Raw genomic sequence first — 26,983 nt, 5'->3', positions numbered from 1 at the left:
TATAAGACACAACCATAAATAAAGCTGACCGGGGCAGAGTGGTAAATAAAGACTCAAACCTTTTGTCCGTATTACTATGACTAGACCAAATTTTTTTAGACGTTTAGACTTTTAGACATTGCACATCCTTGGATGCATGCCCGTTTACTTGACTGGGGAGACTGGTCCATGGTTGGTAATATGATTTGGTGAGAGATACCACAAGATTTATCCATGAAAGAAATCTGTCCATACTCAATCTCTACCAGTGCCTCCTTCCTTACTTCATTTTTGTAGGAAAAATGAATGATTTGGGGGGAGTGTGGGTGTGGAGCAAATGGCCTCTGTGTGGCGACTAAAAGAGTATGTGTAGGAAATGCATTGTATATATTTTGGGAGGTGGGGGACAAGGTAGTGATCTTGTTAACCCAGTGACTAGTCTGCTTTAGATATCCGTGAATACATGAGTCCAAAATTCTCTCACACTCTCTCTAAAGAGAAAAGTGGTAACAGAGAACTCTTTTAGTATTTAATTTCTTACAAGACTGCCAGGAAGCTCTTTGAATAGTTCTGTCTGTTTTTAGCACCTGATATTTGAAGCTGTAGCTGGGGCATTGAGTTCAAATACAACTTGAACTATTTTCAAAGGCTTATCCAGCCTTACAACATAACACAGTCATTGCTCCAAAACCTCTTTCATTAAATCAGCCTGTCTTTCTCCCAATTAGGGTAAAATCCTGAACAGAAAAGGATGCTGTCCTATTTGCACTGAAAGTAAGTTCTTTCTTCACATTCTTTACATTCTTTTTTTTTTTATTTCGGAGAAAATAAATATAGTAGAAGTATGTTTACTTTTCTGTCTTCTTTTTAGAGGTGGATAAAGGGCAGGTGATTATTGCTGACCACAGATTTTGCCTCCTCTAAATCTGTAAATTTAAAATAAAATGCCTGGGTGTTTTATTTTTATTTTATTTCATTTTTTCCAAATGACACCATTTTTGTCAAATCTGAGGTGCTGCTTCTTGAAGGATATAGTTGGCCTGTGAAATGTGTAGGTAATAAGCAAAATAAGCAAATGAACAGAGTTGTAACTTTTAGAACTGTGTACCTTTTATATCCGTAAATAATGTCCCAGCTATGTGTATATATAATCCAACACCTTTGCAGATGACTTGTGAGAATTAAAAGAGGTGTGCAGGAATCTGAGACACAGTGTGGGGCAGCAGTGGAAAGTACAATAGAAAGCTATCCTTCTGTCTGTATGATGTTTAGCTCGACCATCACCTTTTTATCCCTTTACTTTTCACTTCAGGAATGATCATCTTACGATATCACTTGTGTTCTCTCCTAGTCAGCAAAGCACTTACTTACACAAATACTTACATTTAAGCCTGTCCGATTTAAGTCAACAGGGAGACCTGTCTTCACTGAAGTGAACAGGATACAACGCATTTCCTTCAGGACATGTTTAAGTATTTTACCAAATAGGGGCAGACTGCTTTTAGGGGTTTTTTGATTTCTAGGAAGACTTCTGAAAGAAGGAACAAGTTTTTAAGGAGAGTGTTTCCTATTCTTTTGTCTAAAAGCAAATTGATTTTGCTGATCAACTCAGTTCTGACTGCTCTTGGATTGCACAAATTCCATATGCTAAATACCTGTTTTTCCACTCTGCAGCTCAATTATTTTGAAACATGGAACTTGTGATAAAATAAATCTAGTTTGCAAGTCTTCTGTATCACGTCGAAATTAAATACAAGTGGGAACCTCAGAAACACTTGAAATAATACTGAGCAGAGGGAGAAATGAAAGAGGATTCAACTGACCAGCAGTTAGTTTCATGTTAGCTCAGTTTCAAGGGAGAAAAAATTTGCATAGACCTCTGCTCAAACATGACATGTCATTAGTGTCATGAATTTATTGATCTCTATCTTGCCTCTGTTCTTATGCTTCCGTCTCATTTAACCTTTCTCATGTGTTCTTTTGTAACATGAGAGAGGGAGGAAAATAATAGGGTGAGCCATTTCCCCAAAGCACTGGAGACCTTCTACTGGAAAGGGTTAAAAAGAAGACAGTACAGTGACTCCTTCAGAAATGCTGCCAGAGAATGATGACTTGTGATAATTGTTCATGGGAGAAGGAAGCAAAAATTAGGTATCTTCAAAGTAAAAGTAACTCATCTAGGAACTGTATTACCTAAAAAGTCAGAACTTGTTAATGATAGGGAATGGTCATGACTATAAGACATGTGAAATTAAGAGCAGACCATTGTTGCTTGTCCTCCTGCCATGCAGGTCTGTAAAGAGCCTGTCTCCATCTTCCCAGCAACCTTCTTCTAGGTACTAGCAGATGGCTCTTAGGTCTCCCCAAAGCTTATTACCTTAGCCTTTTATTATGGGTCCTGTCTGCAGCTCACTGGCTGTAAGTGCTCATTGTACACGAAGCTGAGAGGCTTGTTGCACTGTCCTGCAGTGGCATGCTCTTCCTGCACATGAAACAGCGGGGACCTTTTTTGGAGAGGTGTCTCACTATAGACCCATTTAGTATTTGGAGGAGAGATGATACTGAGCTGATTCTAAGCTTTTGTAATTAAAGACTGTTCCCAGCTTTTATCAGGTAATGCAATCAAAACCCTTAAATATCCAGTGTCACACAGTAATGGTAGCCATTAGTGTTTTAACAGTTGCTGTTTGCAAGGAACTAATTCCACCTTTGCCCCAGAAGTGCTGTCAATCCCATCATGACATAAGACAGGCAAAAGGCAAATTCATAAGGATTTCAGTGATGATGACTATCTTAGATAGTAATTAGAAAATTTGCCAATTCAGCCAATTTCTGATGAGACGAGATAAGATGTACATGCACAGCCCTTTCCCTCACCCACCCACTCATGTTGGTTCTCTCTCCACATATTAACACACCAGACATTTCTGGCGGTCCAGCAGATATTAATTTTCCAAAGTAAAAACAACATAGGAGGTACAAGAACATACTGTACACAGCAGAGCTTTGAGTACGGTTTAAATGCAGCCAATTTCTATGAAGTGGGTCAAAATCAGTCACGTTGTTAAAGGATACACTTTAAACTGAAAAAAAAAAATCAAAGGATTATTTTTCAAAGCAGTTTGTTGCAGGGAGAAAAAGTACCTCGTCTCCTAAAGAGCTGGAGAGTCTCTTTTGTCTACTCTTGCTGAAGTTAACTATGGTTAGTTTTGGCATGTTGCTGTTTTAAGCTCCATGGCTGGTGTACAGTTATCACTAATTAAACACAGTGGTCATACCAGTGGAAAATTCAACAGTTTAGTTTATCCTGCTGTAAAAATGTAATGAAATGTACTCTTTTGGGCTTGATTTAGAAAAATCACCACTGACGTCAATTCCATAAATTAGTAATCCTATGTTAGACCAAGGTCATTTTCATATTAAAAAAAGAAAACACTAAACCTGAGTTCAAATAACATTAACAGACTGCTCTCAACTCCAGACAAAGATGGGAATTTGCAGGGGAGGTTAAATCTTTGTTCTTGACAAAGAAGAATTGATAGGCCTTGCTGAAATTGCAGCACGCAGTATGAAAGCTTCCTATGGCAACCATGTAGATGTATTTTAATCATGATCAATAATCCCAACACGGTCTTATCCAAGTCATTGTGAGACTTTATGGATGAAGTTTTTTCAAAGTGGACTGCAGTCATCTAGGTCTAGTAGTACACATGATTAATTTTGCAGTGAAGGCCACTTTTGGGGCAGAAAATTTCATTCATCACAAATCATTCTGCAGGTTTTTTAATTGACAAAATGACCAATGGAGCTAAACCAAAGTCAAAGGCATTTGGACACAGCCTTAGGAGTAAAAGGGCGGTACTTTCACCTAGTCCTGCATCCTTTTTATGTGTTTTTATAGATACACTGAAAAAAGCGCGGACTCTTCAAAGGAAAAAGCAAAAAGAAAAAAGGTGGAGTTATGCATTGCAGGTACCCATGAGAGCAGGGAGTGAGACTGAGGGACCACGTAGGCCCTTGCTGCTCCTGTTTCTTGTGTTATTTTCTTGCCATGAAGAAATACATAAAACAAAAAGACTGCAACTGTTTATTCATACTGGAATGCTGTTCATGATTTACCTCCTCAGCCATTTCAGTCATGATGGTCTACTGTATAAATATGTATTTGGACAAATTGGAATAGCTATTTTATTTATGAAATAGACCATAAAGACTCCTGTGGAGTTTTTGACACCACACCTTGTAATGTGTATTATATCAAGCTGCACTATGCAGCAGTTATGAGGAAAGTACTCTATGGCTATGCATTTTTTACAGAAAAGCTAATGAAATTCTATTATGCGTGTTCTGTAGCTAGTTTTCAAAAGTTAATAATGTGTTCTGTTTGATTTAGGGCTTAATTCAGCATATGGGCTAATTGCATTCAAAGTTTCATTTTATTTTTAAAAAGCTGAGATCTTTTTGAATTATAGATGTGCAACCAGAACACCCTTAACTGGTAAACTTGTATTTTTTCCTCCCTCTCCTTACTTAGAAAGTGTCCAAACCAATTTTAGTTATAATTTAAAGTATATTTTTCTTGGCCACTCTTAACTAGCTACAAGCCCAGAAGAGTGTGACCAGACATCTGGACATCTTGGACTTCAATTGACTGCTCTGATCTCCTGAAAAAATAAAACAAGCTATTCCATGAGCACCAGAGCTAACAGAGCCTGGTTTCCTACGGATTTGTGTCCCATTTCCTTTATATCCCAACAAATAATAAACCCAGCTAGAGACAATATATCCTGTGGCTGCTTTGGAGCTACAAGTGTGCTAATTGCGCAGCCAATATGCTCATGCTCTCCGGCTGGTCAGGATGTGTGTGCTGACTGTCTGTCTGGCCTCCACCAAGCAGTATATATATCTCACCTTTCTAGAAAGGCTAAATGCTGTCTGGGGAAGGGGGCATTGTGTGGAAGGCAGAAAGGTACTTTTTGGCAACCACTTATTTCAATAAGTGGTTCTTACCCTTACTCAGCATAGTACTTACGAGAAATGAGTTGTCTTTCAGGCTTTTATCCCTCCATGTTGACCAAAACAGGTCAGAATTTCATCAACTTTTTTTTTTTTCCGTATGAGAGTACATTAAAACTCAGGGAATGCTAAAATGTTCTTTTTCTTGCTGTTGCTTTTTCAGCTTCCTTTTTTGTACAGATACGTGTGTTTTCAAAAACGGTGCTTCTTGCCCACAGTTACCTTCCTCGTTACCTTTTCTAATGAAAGTCAATATTTCATTTGAATTGGGCGCATGATTTGTAAATGCAAGGAAAGTATGCCAAGAGTTCTATAGTATTCACTTTAGCACTTAAATACTATTATTATTAGTTTGCAAGTAAGCTGTAGAGCCTTAGGTGGGAGCTGAGAAAACTGCATGAATCACACATGTAGTTTAAGATTGTCAAATGTAAAAGCGTGAAGTCCATATTTAGTTGCTTAAAAAACAAATGTGAAAACTGCTGAGCTCCCAGAAGCTTTACAAAAGCCAGAAGTTTTGAATACTGAATTGGGAGACTAAATGCAGGATTTCCAAAAGAGGTTTCTAAGTGTTTGCAGCCAGGTCCCAATAATGTTTAATCAGAGCTGAGTGCCTAAGGCACTTTGAAAATAACAGCCTCCTGAATGAACATAGCTCTGGGGCCCTCCTTTGGAAAGCCTGTGTTTTTCAGGGACAGAGAGGGAACGGGTATATTTGCCTTCATGTGCATGTGTAAATGAGCAAAAGATGACATCAAAACTCATGAATGACAGGTTCAAAACAAGCAAGAAGCGGTGGTTCTGCATGCACTTTGGCTAAGGATGTGGTGGATGCTAAAATCATTTTAGAGTTCAAGGGGAGACTGGAAAAAATCACAGAAAAGAAGTCTATCAAAGGTTACTAAATAAAGAGAAACCATGTCTAGCTCAGAAAGTCCCTAAGCTGAAAATAGGTGGGAGGCTGGTGGAGTCTTAGACGGAAGTATTCTATATAATTGCCATTTTCTAACCATGCCCCAGACAGCTCATAGAGACAAGGAGTATCCACAATAAGCTGGGAACAATTTACTGTAGGAAAAAAAGGGAAGGGTCTTTACCCATGACCCTATGCCTTGTTAGCACAAACTACCAAAATTCATACTCCAGTGTTGGGGAACGTAGCTTTGGTGGTGCAGCAACACCTCTCCGTCTGCTATGTCCCAACAGAGAAGCAAGTCACGCATGATCCGAACTAGAGAACTGGTGGTTCCAGTAGGTTTCAAAAACAGCCAAGCAGAAAGACTCATTTGTTTCAGAAGGGGAAAAAAAAGAAGAAAAAAAAAAAAAAGGCAAACTGTAAAACATGACTGAAAGTCTCCCAACAGGAAATAAACAACCCCAAACCTAAAAATGGCAGGAACTCTTTTCATGTTGCCTGTCTTTTGCAGTCTCGTTACACCCAGTATTTAAGGTTTATTTCTAGGCCAATCAGTTCTTCTTACTGGCAGTGCCTGAGTTATCACTCACACTCTTGCAGGGTGTAGATTTTTTTTTTAAAAGCCACAATTTTAGCAAACCTTTCAAGAATGTTTTACACAGTGATATCAGAGAATCAATTATTCAGGCTGTTTTTAGGTAGATTTTCCCTCCCCCATTTCCTTGGTTATTAAAGAAAACAGTGAAATTTGGATCAGACATTCAGCTATCCAGTCCAAAATACATTCTTTTTTATTTTAACTGCACTGCATCAAGTTGACATATGACGTGACACGATGTAACATAACATAAAACAACATTACTGTGCATAACACGTTAGAAATTAAAAATAAATATTTCCTTTGGATCCCATTGGTACTATCAATTTTACTTGCACATCTCTAAATTACGGTTGTTCCTCTCATGTCTTGCTTCTTAGCCACTTGCTTAGGTGAAGAACCAGCTTACCTCTCCTAGTACGTTAGGTAATAACACGTATAACATCTCCACATTCTTAGCCTCTAGAAATGCAGACAAAATCCAGTTCTCCTCTGAAATCTTCACTGATATTTGCGCTGATTTTTTGTTGATAGTTTCCTTGTTTTCATAAAAGTTGTTAGTACGTTTAAAGAAAAATTAAAGCCCAAGAAAATGAAACAGAATCTGAGCAGGTAATGTATCTTAATATTCATCGTGCAGATAATTACATAAGTACATAAGGAATTCAGAAACAAGTTGGTATGATTTAGTAACAGTAAAGTCAGCTGATCTCCATCTAAAATTTATGGATTTTTTTCCCATTGGTAAAAATTATGTTGGTGATTAAAAACTGTATGGTTCCTGCTAATTTATTGAGAATGAATTAATCTCTTTATAGACTTTGGAAAGCATTTCTTGATATCCTCGTTGGTATTAATGAGGAAAATGAGACTCACAGAAGTGCACATTTTTAAAAGCATTCTCTTATCTAAGCGTCTTGGTTTTCAGGATCTGCTTAAAGTCCTTTGGGCCTGATTTGCAGAGGTTTTGGTCAAATGTGCTTCATTTTGACTTCTAATGGAGCTGTCAATAGAGAAATTGAAACTTTTGGTCCCTATTTGCCAGACGTAGTAAAGAGGCATAATAATGATGCCAAGACTAGTTACTGGCTTAGCTAAAGCAGCATGCATGTCTCAAGTTAGGGGTAAAGTACAAATGTCCCAGGTACCAGCTCTGTGATGGCACTGTGCCGTGCGGTGAGGGAGACTGAGGTTAGACTTTAGGAAGACTTTACTCACGGCGAGGACAGACGAGCACTGCTAAAGGTTGCCAGAGGCAGCCGTGGAGTTGCTGTTACCACTGCTCTTTAAGAGCAGGTTAGAAAAATATCTGTCAGGAATAACATAGGCACAGGTGATTCTGCATTGCAGCTGGAGAAGGAAAAGGTAATGTCTCCTGGGGTCCCCTTCAGCCCCATTTTCTGTGCTTTTTAACTACACCTAGAAAAATGCCAGAAAGGTTATAGCTGTTTTAGCATAGGACTATGCCCAGGCTGAAAAACCCTGCTGGGAAAGGTGTGTTGCATAATCAGAGGTTCATTGCACTCCACTGAAGGAACTCCCTGCCTTTTCTCCATGACATCCATATCTCTTTCTTTTTTGTGGGTTTGAATTTGCCCTTTTTAGCTGCTTTTTCAGGCGGGACATTGTTAGTTGGATAATTTATTTTTTTTAGTGAATAAATTGTATTCCCTGTTACTCTCCCCTCCTTTGTTGGTGGGTTTTTGTTGGGGTGTTTTTTTTTTTTTTTTCTTTGGTTGATGCTGTTCACAGCTCTCTGATTCCTGAGTCAAATTTTGTTACTCCACCAAGCCTTCCATCTAAACCAGGCGTCATCTTTCAAAAGCGGCCTCAGCCCATGGGTACCCAGCTGGCAGTCACAGCATGCATTTCTCTGCCTCGAGACTCTTTCTTCCAGGAACAGCAGCAATGAGCTGTGGTTAGGACCAATTGTTATGCCAGAAGGCTGCAATGCAAATAAATTTGCTGGTCTCTTTGATTGCAAGGCAATTCAATCAATTGTTGGGTAACTGCAGGGTAACTCAGCATCATTAACACGAGCGTGGAAATGTTCTGCCTATGAGCTGCAACTTCTCTGACCAGTGTATGGCTGCAAACGTCAATAAGAACTCTCCCTCCATTTGTAATGATGCAAATGATTGGTAGAGATACGATACCCTTAGGCAGTCATTGCATCATGCTATTCAAGTACTACAGGCTTTTAGTGGATAGCATGATAACAATAACTGCTACAAGTCAGTTGTGTATCGACAAGTTATATGATAGTTTGTAACATTAAATAAAGATTCTGGTTCTACAGATAATTGAGGAAAAAAAACGTAGATGTATCTAGTTTATAAATGTACAATATTTATAAGTGTGTCTATGTAAAATACGGACAGAATCAGGTCCTGCTGAAGTGGTCTGATGGCTTTTAATTTCAGGGGATCACCCCTGCCTAACTGGGGACATGAAAATTAGTCTCAAAAATATCCATGTGATGTTTTGAATTCTGCTTCGGTTAGTGGATTAGGCTTTAGTCCCACAACACAACTTAAGGGTGGGAGTTCATCCCAGGGGAGTTTAACTGTCTGAGAGAGGAATGTCTATAGCTGTAGTACTTTTTTGTGCTCCCAAAGCTGGCAGCAGAGAGGCAGGTGCCTCCAGAGGGTAATTCCCTATGTATTAAAAGAGATGTCTAAAACTAGATGAGATGAAAGACTTTCTAGTCATGTCTGTTTCTCTCTGACAGTGAGAGGGAGACTGGATGAAATGCTTAGACTAGGCATTTCATCTTTGGAAAGCTGAAGCTAGGTGGGAAGGCTCCCATCACACATCTCCAGAGACCTGTGGGCTCTGCAAGCCCAGGGCTCTGACTGCTCTGATATCATGATTGGGCCTCGTATTTTCTGGAAATGAAATAATTTGAACAATTTCACAGGCATTGTAATAACCTAAACTGTTTAGGTGGCACGTTGTGTTTAATGGACAAACACATACGTTGGGAGATGTGTCTTTGGTTCCTAGCTACAGGTTAGCCTTCCTATGCTGCCCTAAGGATCGATTGGCCTTGGTTCGTTCCCACCTGCTTTGGGAAAGACTTCTACAAAAGCCATGAAGCTTCTGTTTCTGAAAAATACATATTCCTAGTGGGATCAGCTAAATCTGCCCTGTAGGGCAGACAGATTAGGTGAGAGTGGTGTCCTCTAAATTCTTATCAACTGTTTTTTTCAGACGTTGATTGATCCTGATATGGCGCTTTTGTTTCTCACTCACCTGCAGAGCCTGGAGTTTGCACTGTATTTGGAGACCCTCACTACAACACTTTTGATGGACGGACATTTAACTTTCAGGGAACATGTCAATACGTTTTGACGAAAGACTGCTCCTCCTCTGCCTCGCCCTTCCAGGTGCTGGTAAAAAACGATGCCCGTCGGACCCGTTCTTTCTCCTGGACAAAGTCAGTGGACCTTGTGTTGGGCAGAAACACTATCAGCCTCCAGCAGCACCTCACAGTGAAGTGGAATGGGAGCCGCATCTCACTACCTTGCGAGACACCACAATTTCAGATCGATTTGGATGGTTATTTGCTGAAAGTGACAACCAAAGCAGGTAGGAGAAGTGTCTATGTGTGTGTGTCTTCTCCCTGAAGAACTCAAGTGCAACATAAACAGCAGTTAGTAGAAAAGCATGACAGTGGTAATAAATGTGGTTATAACTCTTTAGAGATCTGAGGAACCCAAAGTGCTTTCCAAATCTCTGCAGCCCACAAGCAGACAGAGATCCCAGCTATGAGTTTGAAGTCTTCACAGAACATTTGCTAAGCTCTGCTTCATTCTGCAGCTGACAATTTACTGCCTTCATAGATGAATGTGCCATGATTTTCATTTCCAGTAACTTGAGTGGCTTATGCAGGGTCATTGTTTGATATTTACAGTTCTTAAATATGACATTCAATCTTTTTTCCCAGTTGTAGCAACATATCTTACAGTCTAAGTCAGCAATTATATAAAATCATAGTTATTAATGGCTGGAGGGAGTTTAAGTTGTCAAATTATGGAAACATTTCACTGGGGCTACCCAGCAAAATGGAGGTCCTGGTTTTAAAACCAAGGCCTAATTTGCTGTTCAGTGCCATCTTGTTGGACTTGCTTTGTGCTCAAGTAAGTTTGTCTGCAAGGAAGAGTCCACAGCACCAAAAGCAAAAGGAAATGAGAAACTTCAAAGAATCTGGTACCTCATTTGTAGAAATAGGGAAGGGAGATAGCAGACTCTCAGGTCTCTAGAGTCCTAGAAAATACATTAATTGTCAAAATGCTAAATGAGAGGACTTGCAATTGTTCTGATAAACTGTTCTGAAACTATAGTATCCTCGCATAGGTAAATATTGAAGGGAAGTTTAAAACTTTCTCATTAGCATGTGTTAGGTACTACTGTTGTCCTGAGAGACTTCACTTACACAGTGAAGTACTGTTTCAGTGAGAATACTGTTTACTGTTAATTCAATTAAATACCATGTGAAAGCAGTGAAACCAGTCTTTCTTATGGAGTGATATGGTCACAGGCGTGACGCGTAGTCATTATCTAGCACCATTTTTTTTCAAGGGGGACACTAGCAGCCACTGTTGAGCTAAGAATTTAGACACCTGTTCATATAGCCCCTGGAAATGTAAGTCTGCATAATGTGGATCCCAGCTCTGGGTTCATTCCTCAAAGTGGCAATGCAGATTTTTGTGGCTGTCTGTAAAATGCACACAAGTTGACCATTATTCACAACTTCTAATTAAAAGCATCTTGAGGGTTTCTCTTTGCAGCCAGCTGAACGCTATGAATTCTGGCGATGTGGATTTCATTAGCCAACCACAGGCAAAGGAAAGGTTTTCAATCGAAGATGAATGACAGCTAATCCTGCTGCTATTCCATTTGTCTCTGGTGCAAGCCTAATAAATGACTACACACATCCTTGTCCATGTGTTGGCAGAGGGAGTGCAAACATGGCATATGACAACATACCAAACAGTGTGTAATCACTGCAAATTATAGCCTAAATAATTCCTCCCCTTAACAGAGCAGGATCAGGTTTCTCTTGCTGAACACAGCATGACGGGCCAAGTCCTGCTTTCCTTAGCACATTAAGGCCTGGAAAGCAGCAGAACGGCATGGCTCCATTTTGCTGGGAGAGGACAAGCAGCAGAGAGGCTGTAGAGAGGAGGAATGTGCTGAGTAGAACTGGTTTAAAGATAAAATTTTTGTTCCACGGGAAATTCTCAGTGCTGGAGGAGAAAATTGAACAATTTTCTCTGTTTCAGAATGAAACATGGATTTTTTTAAAAAATGTGTGCTTTCCCAGTGTAGGGTGAAAAAAGAGGGGGAGGGAGGCAGTAATGAAAAATAAGCTGAACCACTGAACTAGAAGCAAAATTCAAAGTAAAATTGGGCTGGGAAGTGCAGGGTCTGGTGCTTACAGCTCAGTCAGCATTCCCACGGCTTTTGGTTTTCCTTTTGCAGAGGTGGGAGCTGAGCCCTGGAAAAAACAGGGGAGCCCAAAGCTTCAGGAAGCCTTGTGGTCCCTGGCTACAGGGCAATCTGCATGGCAGGGCTGTCCTGGAGTTGCATACCCTGAGAGTCCAGGCTTCCAGGCAGCCCACCAGGCGAGCTGGCAGGAAACCAGCTTGGAGCCTTGCCTGTGCTGTGTTGGAAGTTCATTGAATCTGATATGCCTCCCTGAAGAATTTCAGTTCTGATGAATTGGCATTTTCCAGTGAAAACCTGTTTTGTTGCTAAATTCCTCACCAGCTGTAACCCTGGATGCCATGCAGCAGCAATTCTGGCACCCTGCCCTTGCAGGTACTTCTTCGTGGGTGTGGTTGGGATGGTGTTGAGTCCTTTTCTAAAATTTGTATGTTAAAAAGACAAGAGAGCAGAGGGGCACAGGACTGGTCTTGCCTATCTGTCCCTCTAGTGCAGGAGCGTTTTTTTGTTCTTGCCGTTTCTGTGCTGATCTTTTGCATGAAGCCACTTTGCTGAGGTTTTCTGTACCACTTTGGCACTGAATCTTCAGGGAAGAGTGGTCTGCCAGTTCTCGAGGATGCCTTTACCGTGAAAAATCATGCAGAACAATTGATGGGAGTTCCCAGCATGGGGAACTCAGTGTGTGATGTGCATAAATCCAGAAGGACTTTTTTAAAGTGCAGTAGAACACATAGTGTGCCAAGCTAAGAAATCAAGTAACAAATTGGTTAAGTATCCTTCAAAGAAAGGGGAAAATTGGAAACTCCTAAAAAGTAACTCAGAGAATATTGCTTTTCTGCACATCCCCAGATGGGAGAGATGCTGCATCCTTTGGCTTCACATATCTTGGATTCTGATCCTTGTCCAAATGAATGGGAAACTCATCCATTTTGAGGGGGAAGGAAAGGGGGGTATAGGCACCAAGAAACTCTTCCAAACAATTTCTGTCTGCCAAGGACACCAATTCAAACATTGCTCTGTAGCATAATCCTGTCTGTCACAGCTCTTGTTGGTTTACAGAGACCAACTGAATTTTCTGCTTGTGAACAAATAAAACAGCACACACTGCACAGTGCGATCAGGCTCTGACAAAATTATTGTGTGTAGGAGTAAATACCCTTCCTTATTACCCCAAAAGGGAATAAGCTCCATTATGGACAGAAACCTTTAGGCTACTCATCAAAGAAAGAAATTATCCTTCCATCTGAACAATTACAGCAGAATATAGTCTAATTGAACAATAACCAGCTAGAGAAAAGTACATCCTTTTGTGGTAGTTAAACTGTGAGTCTCTTGAATCAAATCCAGTAATCAAAGCAGGAATCTCCAGATTTAAAAATGTGCATTTTTATATGCTGAGATGAAAAGTCATAACTCTGTTATTTTTTGTCTGCATACCTAGAGTTCACAGAGCAACATGTAACAAGTAGATTAACTCTCACAAAGGACACACGAATATTCAGGATAATTTTAGAGTTAACCTTTCGTAATGAATTTGCATGGTTTCACTGGAAGTCAGTAAGTCTTAGCTTAAGAAAAAAAGTTGTAAGAGGAAAACTGATAGAATCATTAGCCAGTCTTTTGCGGCTGTCCTTAAAGTCAGCAGCTTCTGAGGGAGCTTGTTTGGGGAAGCAGCTGAACACCGCCTTAAAAACTGGAGTTATTTTCTGAAGAAAACTGTCTGAGAATTTGGATCTTGATGCTTCAAGCTTTGAGAAAGTTTATATGATTCTCAAGTCCGAAGAAATCTTAGTTTATAAGTTAATGGCAAGGTTTTTCTAAATGCCAGTGCGTCAGTATTAATCTGGTGTCTGCAAATCAAGCTGTGTTTTGTTTTGTTCAGCGTTGTCAGAAGCAAAGACAGCTGGAATTTGAATTTGTCCAGCAATGATAATGTATGAAGCAGCTTAAACAGCAGCTTTCCTCCTTGCCACTGTGCTGGCCTCGTTAACGATTGTAGTCTTGCACAATTTCTCAGTTGGCTGGGTGTAAAGTGCCTTTGGAGGAGGACACAGTGGCCCTGTCCATGCTGGGTTTACTAGATAATTTGAAACTGCTTTCAGGCATAGTCAGCTCAGGATATATTTGTGCTATCAGTGCTAATCTATAGTGATAAGAAAAGATGATGCAATAGACTGTAGTGGCCGGTGATGCAGAATTATCTGCACAACCTTCCTGGGTAAACCATTCCTCAAACTCTTGGTGACACGGTATAAACCACGGAAGTGTCAGGACAGTACGTACCGATGGCAAAGGACCCCTTCTATAGCCATAATTGCTGTTTGAGCCTCACCCTGTTTCTCTGTGGCGTGGGTAGGAATTGTCATAAGAGACAATAGGATGTGTTGCTAAAGGAAGGGTTCCAGCTTTGAACTGAGTCACTGGTATGTTAATTACTTACATGAGGATAGGGCAGGATTTGGATCACATAGTGACAAGCACTGATTTACAAGAGGAAAGGGTGGTGCTAAGCCAGCCCACACAGCAAATGTAGAAAGCTGGAGGGAAGCCCTAGTCCTGCACTGCGGAGTGATGCTGTTTGGTATTCTTGGCCAGGCAGGGAGAAAAGGGTAAAATCTGGATTATCCTGTTTAAAAGCTGGTTCCTGTATTTATCCTTAACTAATTGCCGCACACAGGTACTTTATGGGAATAAATTAACATCAGCAAAATGATTTGTCTACAGATGGAGGGTTACTGCAGAGATGTGAAGTAGTAGCATTCATTAAACATTGGAAATAATTAAAAGAAAGGCCATTTTTGGGTAGAAGTTAAGCAGCAGTAATTCTTGGTGTTGTTTTTATCCCATATGATACCAAAATTGCTTTCCCTTAAGAGATACATATTTACTCCTCAAAGGATGGAATTAATTTAATTTCCAATCACCCAGGTGAAAACTAGAAGTTTAGTCTCCACCTGATCTCTAGGCCCTCTAGAGTATCACGGGAAACAGAGAGGCATTCAGAAGCTAGTTTATTCCCTCTGCATTAGACACCCATATTGTGACCCAGAGCTGCCTATTTCTCTGTATCAAAGAGAGGGCCCAGACAGCTGACGTAAGCTAAACACCTAGCTTTTAGATGGGTACAGACAGATAAAATGTATTTCACCCACAGAAAGTAATTTTGATTTTGATGTACTACACGTGCAAAACCTTACTGTAAAAGAGATGGTAGCAGAGCACTTACATCCCAGCCGCTAGATGAAGGTTAGATGTTTACCATCATTCTTCAGTGTTGCTGATTTATGAAGACAACTTCAGAAGGCTGGTTATTAATGCCTTTCGAGTGAACACTTTGAATCCAGTTCAGAATGCCTTCTTACACCAATTTTACCCATCTGACATCTCTTTATGGCCATCTTTTTAACTCTCTCTACCCACACAAAATAAGGTACTTGTATTGGAACAGCTGTATTCACCAAAATGAGTGATCAGTGTCAGCTTTGCGGGCAAGAAAAGGATGTTTTCCATATGGTGGTCACTGGCGGGGTCTCATGGGGCATGGGCACCTTTGTATGCCCATGACCTGTGCAATGGGTGACAGTGGCTGAATAGCTGGGCCCCCTGTGAAATTAGCTAGAAATTTGCCCTAGCCAATTCAGTTCGCAGAATTTTGCAAGAGCTCTCTTTCAATGTTGAAAGTAGTTCTGCCTTGGCTCCAGATTTTTTAGGATAACCCCATTCATTAGCAAGGAAGAATAAAAATAAACAGAGACAGGCACAAGTGTATTGTAATTGACTGTGATTTAAGAAACACTACACTTGCCAGAGGCACTTATTACTGGGAGGTATATAGAAATCTAACAACATTATCAGAAGGAAGCCAATGGCTTTGTTTAGGTTCCCGTGAACACTGTTTCACAAACATAAGGCATGGTTTGTTATCCTCAATTTCTTCTTTTTTTTTTTTTTTGTTTGTGTGTTTTGTCTCATCTCTTTATTAGGCTTGGAAATTTCATGGGATGGAGACAGTTTTGTGGAAGTCATGGCTGCACCGCATCTGAAAGGCAAACTCTGTGGTCTGTGTGGCAATTACAACGGGCACAAGCGAGATGACCTGATTGGGGGGGACGGGAATTTTAAGTTTGATGTGGATGACTTCGCCGAATCTTGGCGTGTGGAGTCCAACGAGTTCTGCAGCCGCCCGCAGCGAAAACCAGTGCCCGAGCTGTGTCATGGGACAGTGAGGGTGAAACTCCGAGCTCACCGGGAATGCCAGAAACTCAAAGCGTGGGAGTTTCAGAGCTGTCATTCAACGGTGGACTATACCACATTTTACCGGTAAGTGTGGCTTGTTGCGGAGGGAGATAGTAAGTTACTGTGTGAGGAGAAAAACCACACAGTTGGCCCAATTTCAGTAGCTTTTGAGCACGTGCTTTGAGCTGCTTTTGCTAAGAATTAGTATAGAGGCTTGGAGTTACATTATGACAAGTTTTTCTGAGTCAGGAATCAGAAGAAGATGATCCTGAGCTAATAAAAGACCCGAGCAGCCACCAGTTGGAAAGGCAGGCAGGCTTGTGATCACCTGGAGAAAAAGTACTTTTGGAGCCTTCAAAACATTTTGGTAAGCTCTTTATGGTTTCAAAGTCAGCTGTAAAGTTGAGGCTGACTTTAATTGCTATTGCTTGTGGTCCAGAGAAGTGTGTCTTCCCAGGAGCATTTTGGAAATGACTTTATTAAAGCAGGGATATTAAATATTACTAGTGCCTCTTGGATGGTGTAGTTTGTGGGTTGAGAGTTTGAACGGAGAGAATTAACAAAAAGCTCGGTATATGCCCATCCTGCCCTGGGAGCAAAGGGAGACAGATGAGGATCTAGAAGCCTTGTCTGAGTAAATTATTCAAGTTTTTTTTATCTTTAAAATGCTTCCAGTCTAAACCGCAGAGACATCATTTCTGGTTTTTAATTGGCATGAGTTTATTTGCCCCTTATTCAGTAAATAAAATTGGCTTTTCTTTTGACTGCCTGACATAAAAGATAAAAGCAACCCGAGTCACAGTTGCATGATGGCGGATGGAGCTGCCTGATCTCTGCGCTCCCAGCTTTCCCCACTTGAGCACATCTGCTGAACTATTGGGCTTATTAGGAAAAGCTTTCTAAAATGACTCCATTTCCCTTATGAATTGCCTTTCCTCTTCTTTTATAATGAGACAGAAAGACTTTTATCTACCCCAGCAGAATGTGTCTGTGACTGGGAAATGCTAGAAGATGACACACAGTTTGGCTTGTAGTCTATGTGCTTCTGCATTTAGTTTGCTATAGTGTATCCCTGTGCTAGGAGCCTGGCAAAGAGTGAAGACTATATTGTGTGCAGGTTATAATACTTTATCTTTTCCAATGGCTGGAGGCACAGCAGAAAGCACTAGAGATGCTAAAACACACACACGGTCTGTTGAATGCATTTCAGCAACATTCCCATCTCACTTCCATCGTCCTCTAAAGGTAAGTGATGACAATGCAAATGGAAAACAGGCACAGAAAGATTTGTTTCAGTTTGCAGTGGATTTTTTGTTCCTTTTTTATAGTAGCTCATGATTAATTTAGTGCAATACACTTCCTGACACCACAGAGGAAAATGATTTATATTTTGGCTACAGCAGCCAGAAAAAAAATCTTTACATGCTTGCACACAAGAATTACCATAGAGCATTTCTGTTCTTTTAAAATGATGTCTTCTATTTGTCTGGGAAAGACAATGAAATCAAGCAAGTATTTAATTTGTTTATGTGCTTTTGTAGAAAAATCTATTTTTCCCCTAAGGAAACTTTATGTTGAAATGACCATCATATTCTTTCAGAAGTAGCTGTTCATTTGCTCCCACTTAGATGTTGCCAGCTGTTAGAATGCACAGCTCCCAATACAGGACTCAAGGATAATATATAAATTAAAATAAAATAATAATATTTAGTAGAATGCTACTTCTTGTTAGAAAATGACAAGTTGTCATTTGCAACATTGCAAAAGTTGTAGCAAGCAATTTATTCAATGACCATGGCCATTTTTCATACTAGGAAATTCCTGCAAGGAGGTAATGATTATGGGACACTCGTTCAAGAAAGTTCAAGTCTGACATAAATCTTTGTGTATATAAATATGTGTGTGTATATAAGTATAAATATGAGTATGTAAGAGATTTGCATTTTTCATGAGTGTTTTTCAAAGAACCCATTGCTGGTGATGTACTTTTGCAGAAAATTTAAATTACCATTAAAAGAAATTTAAATCAACATTTACAGATTTTTACTGAGTTGTTTTAGAAAAGCATATTTAGTCAATGCATTCTAATTTCAGGCTAGGTATATCTAAAATATTTACAATTCTGCTTTTCTGACTATAAACAAGCTCCTAGCAGTAAGAGAAGAGAAGAGGCAGAATGGTAGGGTCAGGTTCTTTCATTTTTCTGTTCATCTTCTCTTTGAATGGAATAGTTTGTCAGTTTTTACCCTCCAACATTACATATTCTGGAATTTTTCTGTTTGGAATACTGCATTCTCAAGAGTTAACCTTTCTTGGTCACTCTTGCCTATATTATCAACATTGCCTCATTTTCATTATGCTGCTCTGGTAGTGACCTGCTGTTAATAAGAATTCTCAGAAATAGAAATAAACTCAGCAGGAACATTACGAATTAGGGTGTGTTTTCTCCAAATACCAAAAAAGGCAGTGAACAATGCATTGCAAACATTTGTCTGACATTGTGTTACCGAGGAGATTTCTGTGAAGAGGTCTCAAATTCATTCTAAGTCTCATTCTTTTTACAGCTGTAGTTTCTCCTTTTGTTAGCCATCCAAAAAACATATACAGCAAGATTGTCATGATTGTTAGGTGAAAAGGATATGGTTAATGTTTTAAAGAGTAGAGATGTAGCTGCGTGGTTGTGGGGTGAAGAACAGTTAACTCCTGAGCTCAACCTTGATAAATCTGTGACACCTTAGGAGAAATGGTTGTGCACCTTGCCCTTAACCCTGTTTTTGATGTTGTGAACTTTGGTGACTTGTGTTTCTCTGCAAAGCGCGTGGTAGAAGAAAGCACAATGTAAGTGCACAAGAAAGGATTTTGAAATACTCCAGACTGCAAACTAACGATTTTAGCATCTGATTTTACACCACTCTTTTAATTCTTTGTTTTGTAGCTAGACACATTTTATGGGCTTTTAATTGCGGTTTGTTTTGTTTAGTTTTGAGTTGGTATTTTTTGTTTGTCTTTAATGCATTGCTAGTTGTTCAGTACTCATGAGTAACACTCTAAAAATAACCCTTAGGGTTGAACTTTATGGAGGCAAGTTCATTAAGCAGGGAAATAATTTTGAATTTCCAGGAGATTTTAGTAAAGCCTGGGTAAAGAAGAGATTAGCAGTGACAGTCATCACCATTGTCTATTTTGATATTTTAATATGGCTAAGCATCCTGGATTAGTCCTTGCCAAAAAAAGAAAAAGTTACCAAGGTTCTCAGCAGGTTTTTAGAGGGGATATTCGACCATGTATGCAGTAAAGCTTGCAGTCAGGCTTCTGAAGATACTCTTGAGTATAAGCAGCAGTAAAAATAGGTGATACCACCTGAATTTCTCATGCTGCTGTTACCAGGAAAAGCTCTATCACATTATCAAGAACAATCACAGTACTGTTTAAGCTCTGGGATGAGGCTTTGGGGACTTGAGGAAGGAGAAGAGGACTTTCTCTGCTCATCAAGCCCTGCTCCATGGATGATCTCATCATGTATCTTTGAGATGTGCTGAAACAGGGGCCTGGATGTGGCTGCAGCCTCAGTGAGGCCAGGCGAGGAAGGTCCCCCGGTGTGCCCCCATGCCTGCTTTGCTTGGCTATGGCTGATGCCTCTCGAGAACCTCTTTGGGAGGCACAGGAGCAGGCAGCCCCAAAAGAGATGCGGGGACTGCAGTGAGAGAGGCACAGCAACGCTGCTCGACACAGGGACAAGTTGGGCTGCAGGAGGCACCGTAATTGAAGGCACAGGACTCATATTCCTAGTAACACCTGCCCTCATTAGCATCCATGGCTTACTAGAAGGTTTTTTTTAATAGTTTGGTGTCACGGACAGATTTGGAATGTGACATCAACGTGATATCAGTATATCACCCATCTCTAATACACCTACACGGCATCTGGTTTCATAAATGACGAGTTAGACATTGCTCAAGACTCTCACTACTGCCATAACTTTGGAAAAATATTCGATGTCTTGCTTTTGTCATGCAGTAAATTTCCCCATTTGAGATTGGGAAATTCGTGCTTCTAACTCTTGAGACAAGTCTTTTTATTGTTATTACTCTTCCTATTATTTTTTTTTGTTGTCGCTATTATTATTATTACATTTTTAACAGACAACAGCATACCAAATAATTAGTTACTCCTTTCTCTTTTGTAATTGTCCTAAGAGGTATGTTGTTTTCTCAAAGACTTGAATTTAATCTTATTCGGTATTTTATGGCAAACAGTAATTAACATAGTAATAGCCTCATTTGCTTGAGTCCGTTAATCAAATACATTCAGGAATTGCAAATCTACTTTATTGCAATTCTTTTCTTACATATTCCTTGTGATTCTGCTGACATTACTCCATCTTAGCTCTCAGTTAATCAGTTAATGAGTTTCTATTTTGGTTAACCAATTCACTTAGTGCAGTTAACTACTGCAGTCTTGCAGTTTCTCTAAAAATTTCCACTTAACTAGAGAAAATATTATTGTTTAGAGTTAGAGTATAAATTGGAATGTTGTGTAGTCCATCAGCTCCCTGTTATTAAGTTTGACAGATATGCCATGAATGGCTGCAGAGAGCATGTGAGCCGTAGCATTGCTAAGTTAATTATGAGCTCTATTTGAAAAGATGGGCATCAAGGGTTTGTGGCTTTGAAGCAGAGGGTTTGAAGGTTTTTTTCCCCTTGTTAACAATGATGTCCTACAGCTGTAAAATTCATGTGGTTATGCCCCTATGTTCACTCAGCAGGATGGTGCAAAACAAATGTAGGCTGAAGAATGACTTCAGAAAAGCCCGTTTCAAGTATTAAAGGGGTGGGTGAAACTGGGAACTCTGGAGCCCTCTGTGTGCTGCCAAGGGTGCATATTGCAAAATTCTCCCAGCGAGGTTTTCTGGTCCTGGCTGTGCATGTGGGCACAGCACTCGCCTGTGCTGCTCCAGCTGAGGCCGGGCTGCTCCAGGGCTCATCTGTGGTGTAACCGAAGGGCGGCTGTAGCTCTGACTGCTTAACAGGGTGGCTCCTGTCCCTGACATTGCTCCTGCTAGTGATGTTGGCTGGAAAAAAGGACCGATGGCATGAAGCCATGGCTGGTCCCCTTGCAGACCCGACACAGAGCAGGGGCTGTTGCTCGTGCTAAGGTAGGGATGTTCCAGTGCCTGTCAGACTGCTTGCCCAAAGCTGGCTGCGACTCTGGCTACTAGAAGCAGCGTAACCACAGCAGAGAGGAGCTCAGGATGAAACAATTTACTCTGCTTCTTGGTGAAATTGTCACTGAGCAGCTGTACGACCCAGGGAGCTTCTGGTTAGAAAGGAACTTAAAAATACTTGAAATAATAATTGAATTTTTTTTAAGCAAATCTGTACCAGGACTTGAGTTTCCTGTGAGCTAGATGCTCCACTTTTCAGTCTGCTCTGTTCAGTATCTTGGAGTCTTCCATCCATTTGAAGTTACCACTGGAGCTTCAGTTGCAATGTTAAGTGCTTAATAATTCAGGCTTTCGGTACAGAAATACTCTGCTTTATCTCATTCTACTTATGCAAGGTGATCCTTTGCAGATCTGCATCGGAGAAATGCGCGTAGGACTGAACCTAAATGCGTAGGCACTGGGAGAGTCAGTGTTCCCAACACTTAGCAGAGCACTGGAGCACTGGTGCTTGGGAACACATTCTCCACACATACCTAGCTGGGCTGCCTGCTGCCTTTACTTTATGCCACTACACAAATAGACGTTATTCCCCAAACTACTTCTAAATGTCAGCCTGTGCATCTTGTGTAAGGCCATGATGAACTCACTGATGTACAAGTAAGAAACGCTGTGACTTACACTGCTGGTGACTGACTGTGCTAACAAATGTGAGAAAAAGGACTTTCTAGTGTCTGATGCAGTTTGGGATTTTTAGCAGCAAGCACCAACCTTTGCTACCTATATGCTGATGATAAGGAGTACTGCAAAAATGCCGCATGTATATAAGTCTATAGATCACCACTGTTTTAAGCCTCCTCCATGAAGTATTTTTCATCTGATGTAGCCAAGAATGAGTGCAAGCTGCCAGAAAAATACTGTTTAGATTTAAGGATTAGAAGTTTGGATTTGGACAAATAGGTTGAGTGGTCAGAAAAGATAAATCTGAAGCCAAGCTGAGCTCAATTATCTGCAGATCATAATACCTCTTCATCTTTCCCCCACACCCCTGCTCCTGCCGGGGTATTTTTCGCGTAACCAAGCCCAATCCACTTGTGTCTGTTTAGAAAAGTACTTCAGGAATTTGGGGCTAGAAAACATTCTTCTCTTCATATCGGTGGTTATTACAGCTGTAAAACCTTGAAGCAATGCCAGAGGATTCACAGATGTCTCCTTTCCTGTTGAGGTATTGGGAGTGGGGGGGGTGGGGAGGGGTGGGGGGATGAGGGTACAGAGGGCTCCAAAATCTGACAAGACCATGGTGTTGGACAGACACCATTCACCTGGGATCGTCCGTGGGTTGCTTCCAGCTGAGAAGCGCATGCTTCCCCGATGACCCACTTTGTGCTTCCCTATATGGAAAGTTAATGATTTTTTTTTTTTTCTAACAAGGAAATATTTTTTTTTATGGGAAAACCAGATGAAGCAGTATACTACTCTGTGATTAAAACCCAGGGAAGTTTCCTTTCCTTCAAAGGATGGCATGTCTGGAATGTGTTTGTTTTGCTTACCTAATTACATGATCACAACCCTACCTGATGCTGTCCTTTTACACTGAATGAGATGTTATTTCCTACTGGTTGCAAGTGCAATATGAGGCTTCTTTTCTCTCTTTTCTAGGAAAGAACTCCATTTGTGATTATCACGCATGCAGGTATATAGAGACTTATTACAAAAACCTGCTTCTGCCTAGTAAAACTTCATCTCTTTCTGCTTTATTACCTGGCCCAATGAAATTCAAGTCAGGTGTTTCATAACCAAATACTGTCTTCATCATTGCCCAGTGTCTGACAGATGTGAGACTCTATGTGAAAATATAAGGTCAGTTTGACTGAGACAAAAATGGTCCTGAAGGAATGGTAGGAACAATGGGGAAGGGAGGAGAGGGGGAGACATCTAACAGAAAAGCACGGTACAATAAATGCCTTTCTCATTTGTCAATATAGACTGCATTCTCAGAACTTGTTGTTCCTGGATTACCTTTGACAGGCTTGATAGGGTGGTTTTGTTCGTTTTTCTACAGTGCCTTGGAGTCATGGAATAAAATCCTGATTTGTTGAAGTCCATGGGAATTTTGCGATATGCGGGCAACGGGTTTTTATCGTTGTGACTGTTCCTGTACCATGCAGGTTTATTACAGTAATCTCTTGGATCACTTAGTAATCCTTGGTTAACTTTCCCGACATTTGCTGTACCACAGAGAATTTAAGAAAGCTTAAGCTGGTTCAGGGACAGGGGGTGCATTCTTTACTGGGGCAGCCAAAATGAAACGCATTCATATTAGGGCTCCCAAATCCTGTCTGCTTGCCACTTTTTTCCTAGGGGAAATCTAAGAGGTGGCTTTTCAAGGCAGAAGACCTAGTTTGTCTGGACATAGGCAACTGAGAGATCCTTTCTGTGTTTCACTAACTTGCGTTCACTTGTGGTTCGTTCTTCTTGGCTGTAAAAAGTTTGTAGAAAAGCCTGCAATGCTAGATCTGCTGTCCTTCACATTTTTCAAAGCTTATCTGATAGCCTTTTAAATATGCCCTAGGAATAACTTCTTTAATACAGAGGTCTCCATCTCAGATGTCCTTATGAAAGCTGCAATCTTAAAATACCACTATTTCACAGTAAGCATGAGTGTGCCCTAGGACTATCAGGGCAAAACACAGGCACATCCCTGTTGCATACACTAATAAGTATTTTTGGAAAGGGCCCTTTCACATTCTGGAAAACACCCCTGATGTTTCAGTAATATAATACAATGCGTGATTTTTAAAAAGAGGAGGGGAGCAGGTGTGGGGAGGAACTGGTAGAAAAGCAGAGTGATATCCTCCCTTGTGGAAATGTTTTAAAAGACTCCACCTGCCATTTGGTGCAACTTGATCCATTCCCAAAGCGAAAATACTTGCTACACTGAAGTATTCTTTTTAGCTGCAAAAATAAATCCCATTTTTTGGGGAGATGCTATTCAGAAAAATTGTCAGTATCATCAGAGGAAACCACCCTATGTCTCTCTCAGGTACCGCAGAATTTTAACTACGGCTGCTACAAAATCCAAGACCTCTGTTCGATCTCATTTTAGTGAACCTCTAAGACATGTTCACAGCAGGGCTTTCTTTGCTAATTTGTTTTAATTTAATTTTAGCTTTTCATGTTTTAAACTTTATTGCGGTATTGATTTTAAATAAAATCCAGAGATGCTTAGCTGACGGTAATATGTCTATTTCCGTGAATGAATAATTCAAGAAACCAGCCCATCGGATCTCATATTCTGCCTTGGGCAAAGGCTAATAAGTGTTGCAAGGAAGAGGAAACCCACCCATACTGTAGCTGGCCAACTGTGCCATGTCATATATGGTGGAGAAATCCCTTTCAGGCCCCTGAGATGATCAGTTTACATCTCATAGCATGAAATTTTAATTACCTTTCCTTTAACATGCATAACTGCAAAGCTACTATATTTCAGCTCCTATTTTAAGCCACCTGCAGTATATCCTGCCTAATTAGACACACAGCAAAGATGAACGAGGGTGTTTATAAGCAGGCAAATGAGACGAATTTGTGGGAAACGTTTTAAAAATAAGCTTAACCTAATCCTCCTGTTATTCTTATGAGTTCATTTATGCTTCTGGCAGGATAACCAGACAAAGCAGGACGTGAGCTGTGACAGCCACAAAAAACTTTTCTGTAGAAAGTTTGCCTTAGGAAGGTTTTGACAGCTCTGAGCAGCTTATTGAGCTTGCTCTCACTGTTGTTTGGAGAGCTGACTTGCCACATGCGAGGTGTCCATTCTGGAGACTTTACATGGGTTATATTTAACTGAAAGCTTTCTTGTGGGTGTTTTTAATAGCTGAAGGATTTTCCTTCAGTTTTGCTGTTGTTTCCTAAATATCGCAGGGCATCCAAAAAATCTGGGTTGTTCCCAGTCTTCAAGATCTCTGGGGACTTTGGTGTTATGTCAGCTTTTTAGTAGCTGTCTGTGGTACAACGTAGCAATCCGGGATAAAGGCAAATGTGCTCCTCTCCTGTCCGTCCGCACAAAGGCTCGCTGTATCGATAGGCATGTGGAGGTCCCATACTCCACAGTTGCTCTCTCAAGCGTGCAAAGTGCTAGTGTGTAAAGCAATTAACTTCTGTTAATTACTCAAGCCTCATTTTTCTTTCGGTCTTCACAGCACATGAAGCAATCAGCACCTCACATTATTGGTGATTTACAGAGCCTCGCAAACAAGCGCAGCACGAGCTGCTTCAGGAGGCTTCTACTGCTGCCGTTCAACCTGCAAAATGTTCGCTCCCTGGGCAGCGGAGCATTGAGAGCAAGAGCAGATCGAGCACCAGGCACCGGCAGCGTGATGAGAGGCTGGGACAGCCCTCCTTTAACTGCGAGGCCACAGGTCCTAAACAGCCGTATGCGGCAGGGACGGTGCTGATGAGGGCTTGGGGCATGACAGCAAAAGCTCGTGACCCCCCACGGCAAATCTTGGCACCTGAGGATTATTGTACCTAGGGTGTTGCAACACCAGGGCAAAGAGCAGACTTGTGGGAAGTAAGGCAAGAATGGGTGGAGGTACTTGTTGTAATACAGGAATATGTATTTATCCATCTCAAATATTTACCATCACAATAGCTAATCTTGGGTAAGGTGCATAGCACAGGCTGGATGCATGGGTATGTGTGTCAGGTTCACCTACCCTTTAAACTGTTGAGATGCCACTTAGAAACACGTGTGTGTGGCTCCGCTCCCATAATTAACTCTGATGGACGTATCAGAGCAGGCATAGATTTATGCTACCATGATGAGGTCTCAAGATGAGATTGCCAGTGCCATCCTGGAGCAAGGGTAGAATTAAAATGCTGCTGGATCCAAAGTAAAACATAAACAGTCCCTTCCTCTCCCAAAGGGAGCAGTAGGGTTATGTTCTCACCCAAATGGAGGGCTCCGCATATGTGAGAGCAGGTGCTGTGATTTCACCTCTTCATCGTGATATGCAGAGGACGAGAGCATTTCAGTCTCTCCCTGACTCCCCCACTTAAGCCAGTTGAAATTAAAATTGGTGGAGAATGTGCTGGGAATACTGAAGGGAGTTGGAGCCATATGTTTTCTTGCATTCCTGGGTACTCCTACAACTAACATTCTGTTTATATAATATTCCTGAAACATAAAAGCTAAAATAAATCCAGCATGTGAAAATTAATAACAAGTCATTTCTCTTATGATGAGTCCAGAGGAAGCTGTCGTAAGTGTTAAGGTATTCAGACAGCTGATTTTTGTACATCAGCTCTCAAGTGAGGTATGTAGTTTACAGTGAGTGAGTGCTTAAGGTTATGTAGTCTATGAGTACATGAAGTAAGAGACTGTTGAGGATGGTGGATACCATGGCAGCAATGAAAAAGTTTACAAAGTTCATTTCCTAAGTGCTCCTTCTTAGCACTTTACATTTTCAAATTACAGTGTAAACATTTAATTCTCACTGCACCCTGGTTCAAAGTTGTTGAAATGAAAAAAGAGTTCTTTGCTGTTCAGGAAGCCAAAAGCAGATTTGAGATTAAAACGTGAAAGTTCCTGGTTTCTGTCCTCAAGCTCAAGTCCTTCTGATGGGAT

At 40.7% G+C, this 26,983-nt stretch overlaps 1 protein-coding gene across 5 annotated transcripts in view; it reads left to right on the top strand.

Annotated features, from left to right (window-relative positions):
• The window catches only part of BMPER (BMP binding endothelial regulator), a 156,164-nt gene that overhangs the window by 87,714 nt on the left and 41,467 nt on the right, over positions 1-26,983 (top strand). For 4 of the 5 annotated variants that reach the window (XM_063325511.1, XM_063325514.1, XM_063325512.1 and 1 more), the window contains 3 exons: positions 708-753; positions 9,771-10,100; positions 15,944-16,280. In XM_063325511.1, the coding sequence (XP_063181581.1) occupies positions 708-753; positions 9,771-10,100; positions 15,944-16,280 (713 nt within the window). The remainder of the gene's footprint in view (positions 1-707; positions 754-9,770; positions 10,101-15,943; positions 16,281-26,983) is intronic. The other variant, XM_063325513.1, reaches the window with a different exon arrangement.

Source organism: Chroicocephalus ridibundus, chromosome 2 (assembly GCF_963924245.1).
Source record: "Chroicocephalus ridibundus chromosome 2, bChrRid1.1, whole genome shotgun sequence".
Classification (NCBI taxonomy): Eukaryota; Metazoa; Chordata; class Aves; order Charadriiformes; family Laridae; genus Chroicocephalus; species Chroicocephalus ridibundus.
Note: the sequence above shows the minus strand (reverse complement) of the source record. Positions and strands in the feature narration are given on the sequence as shown.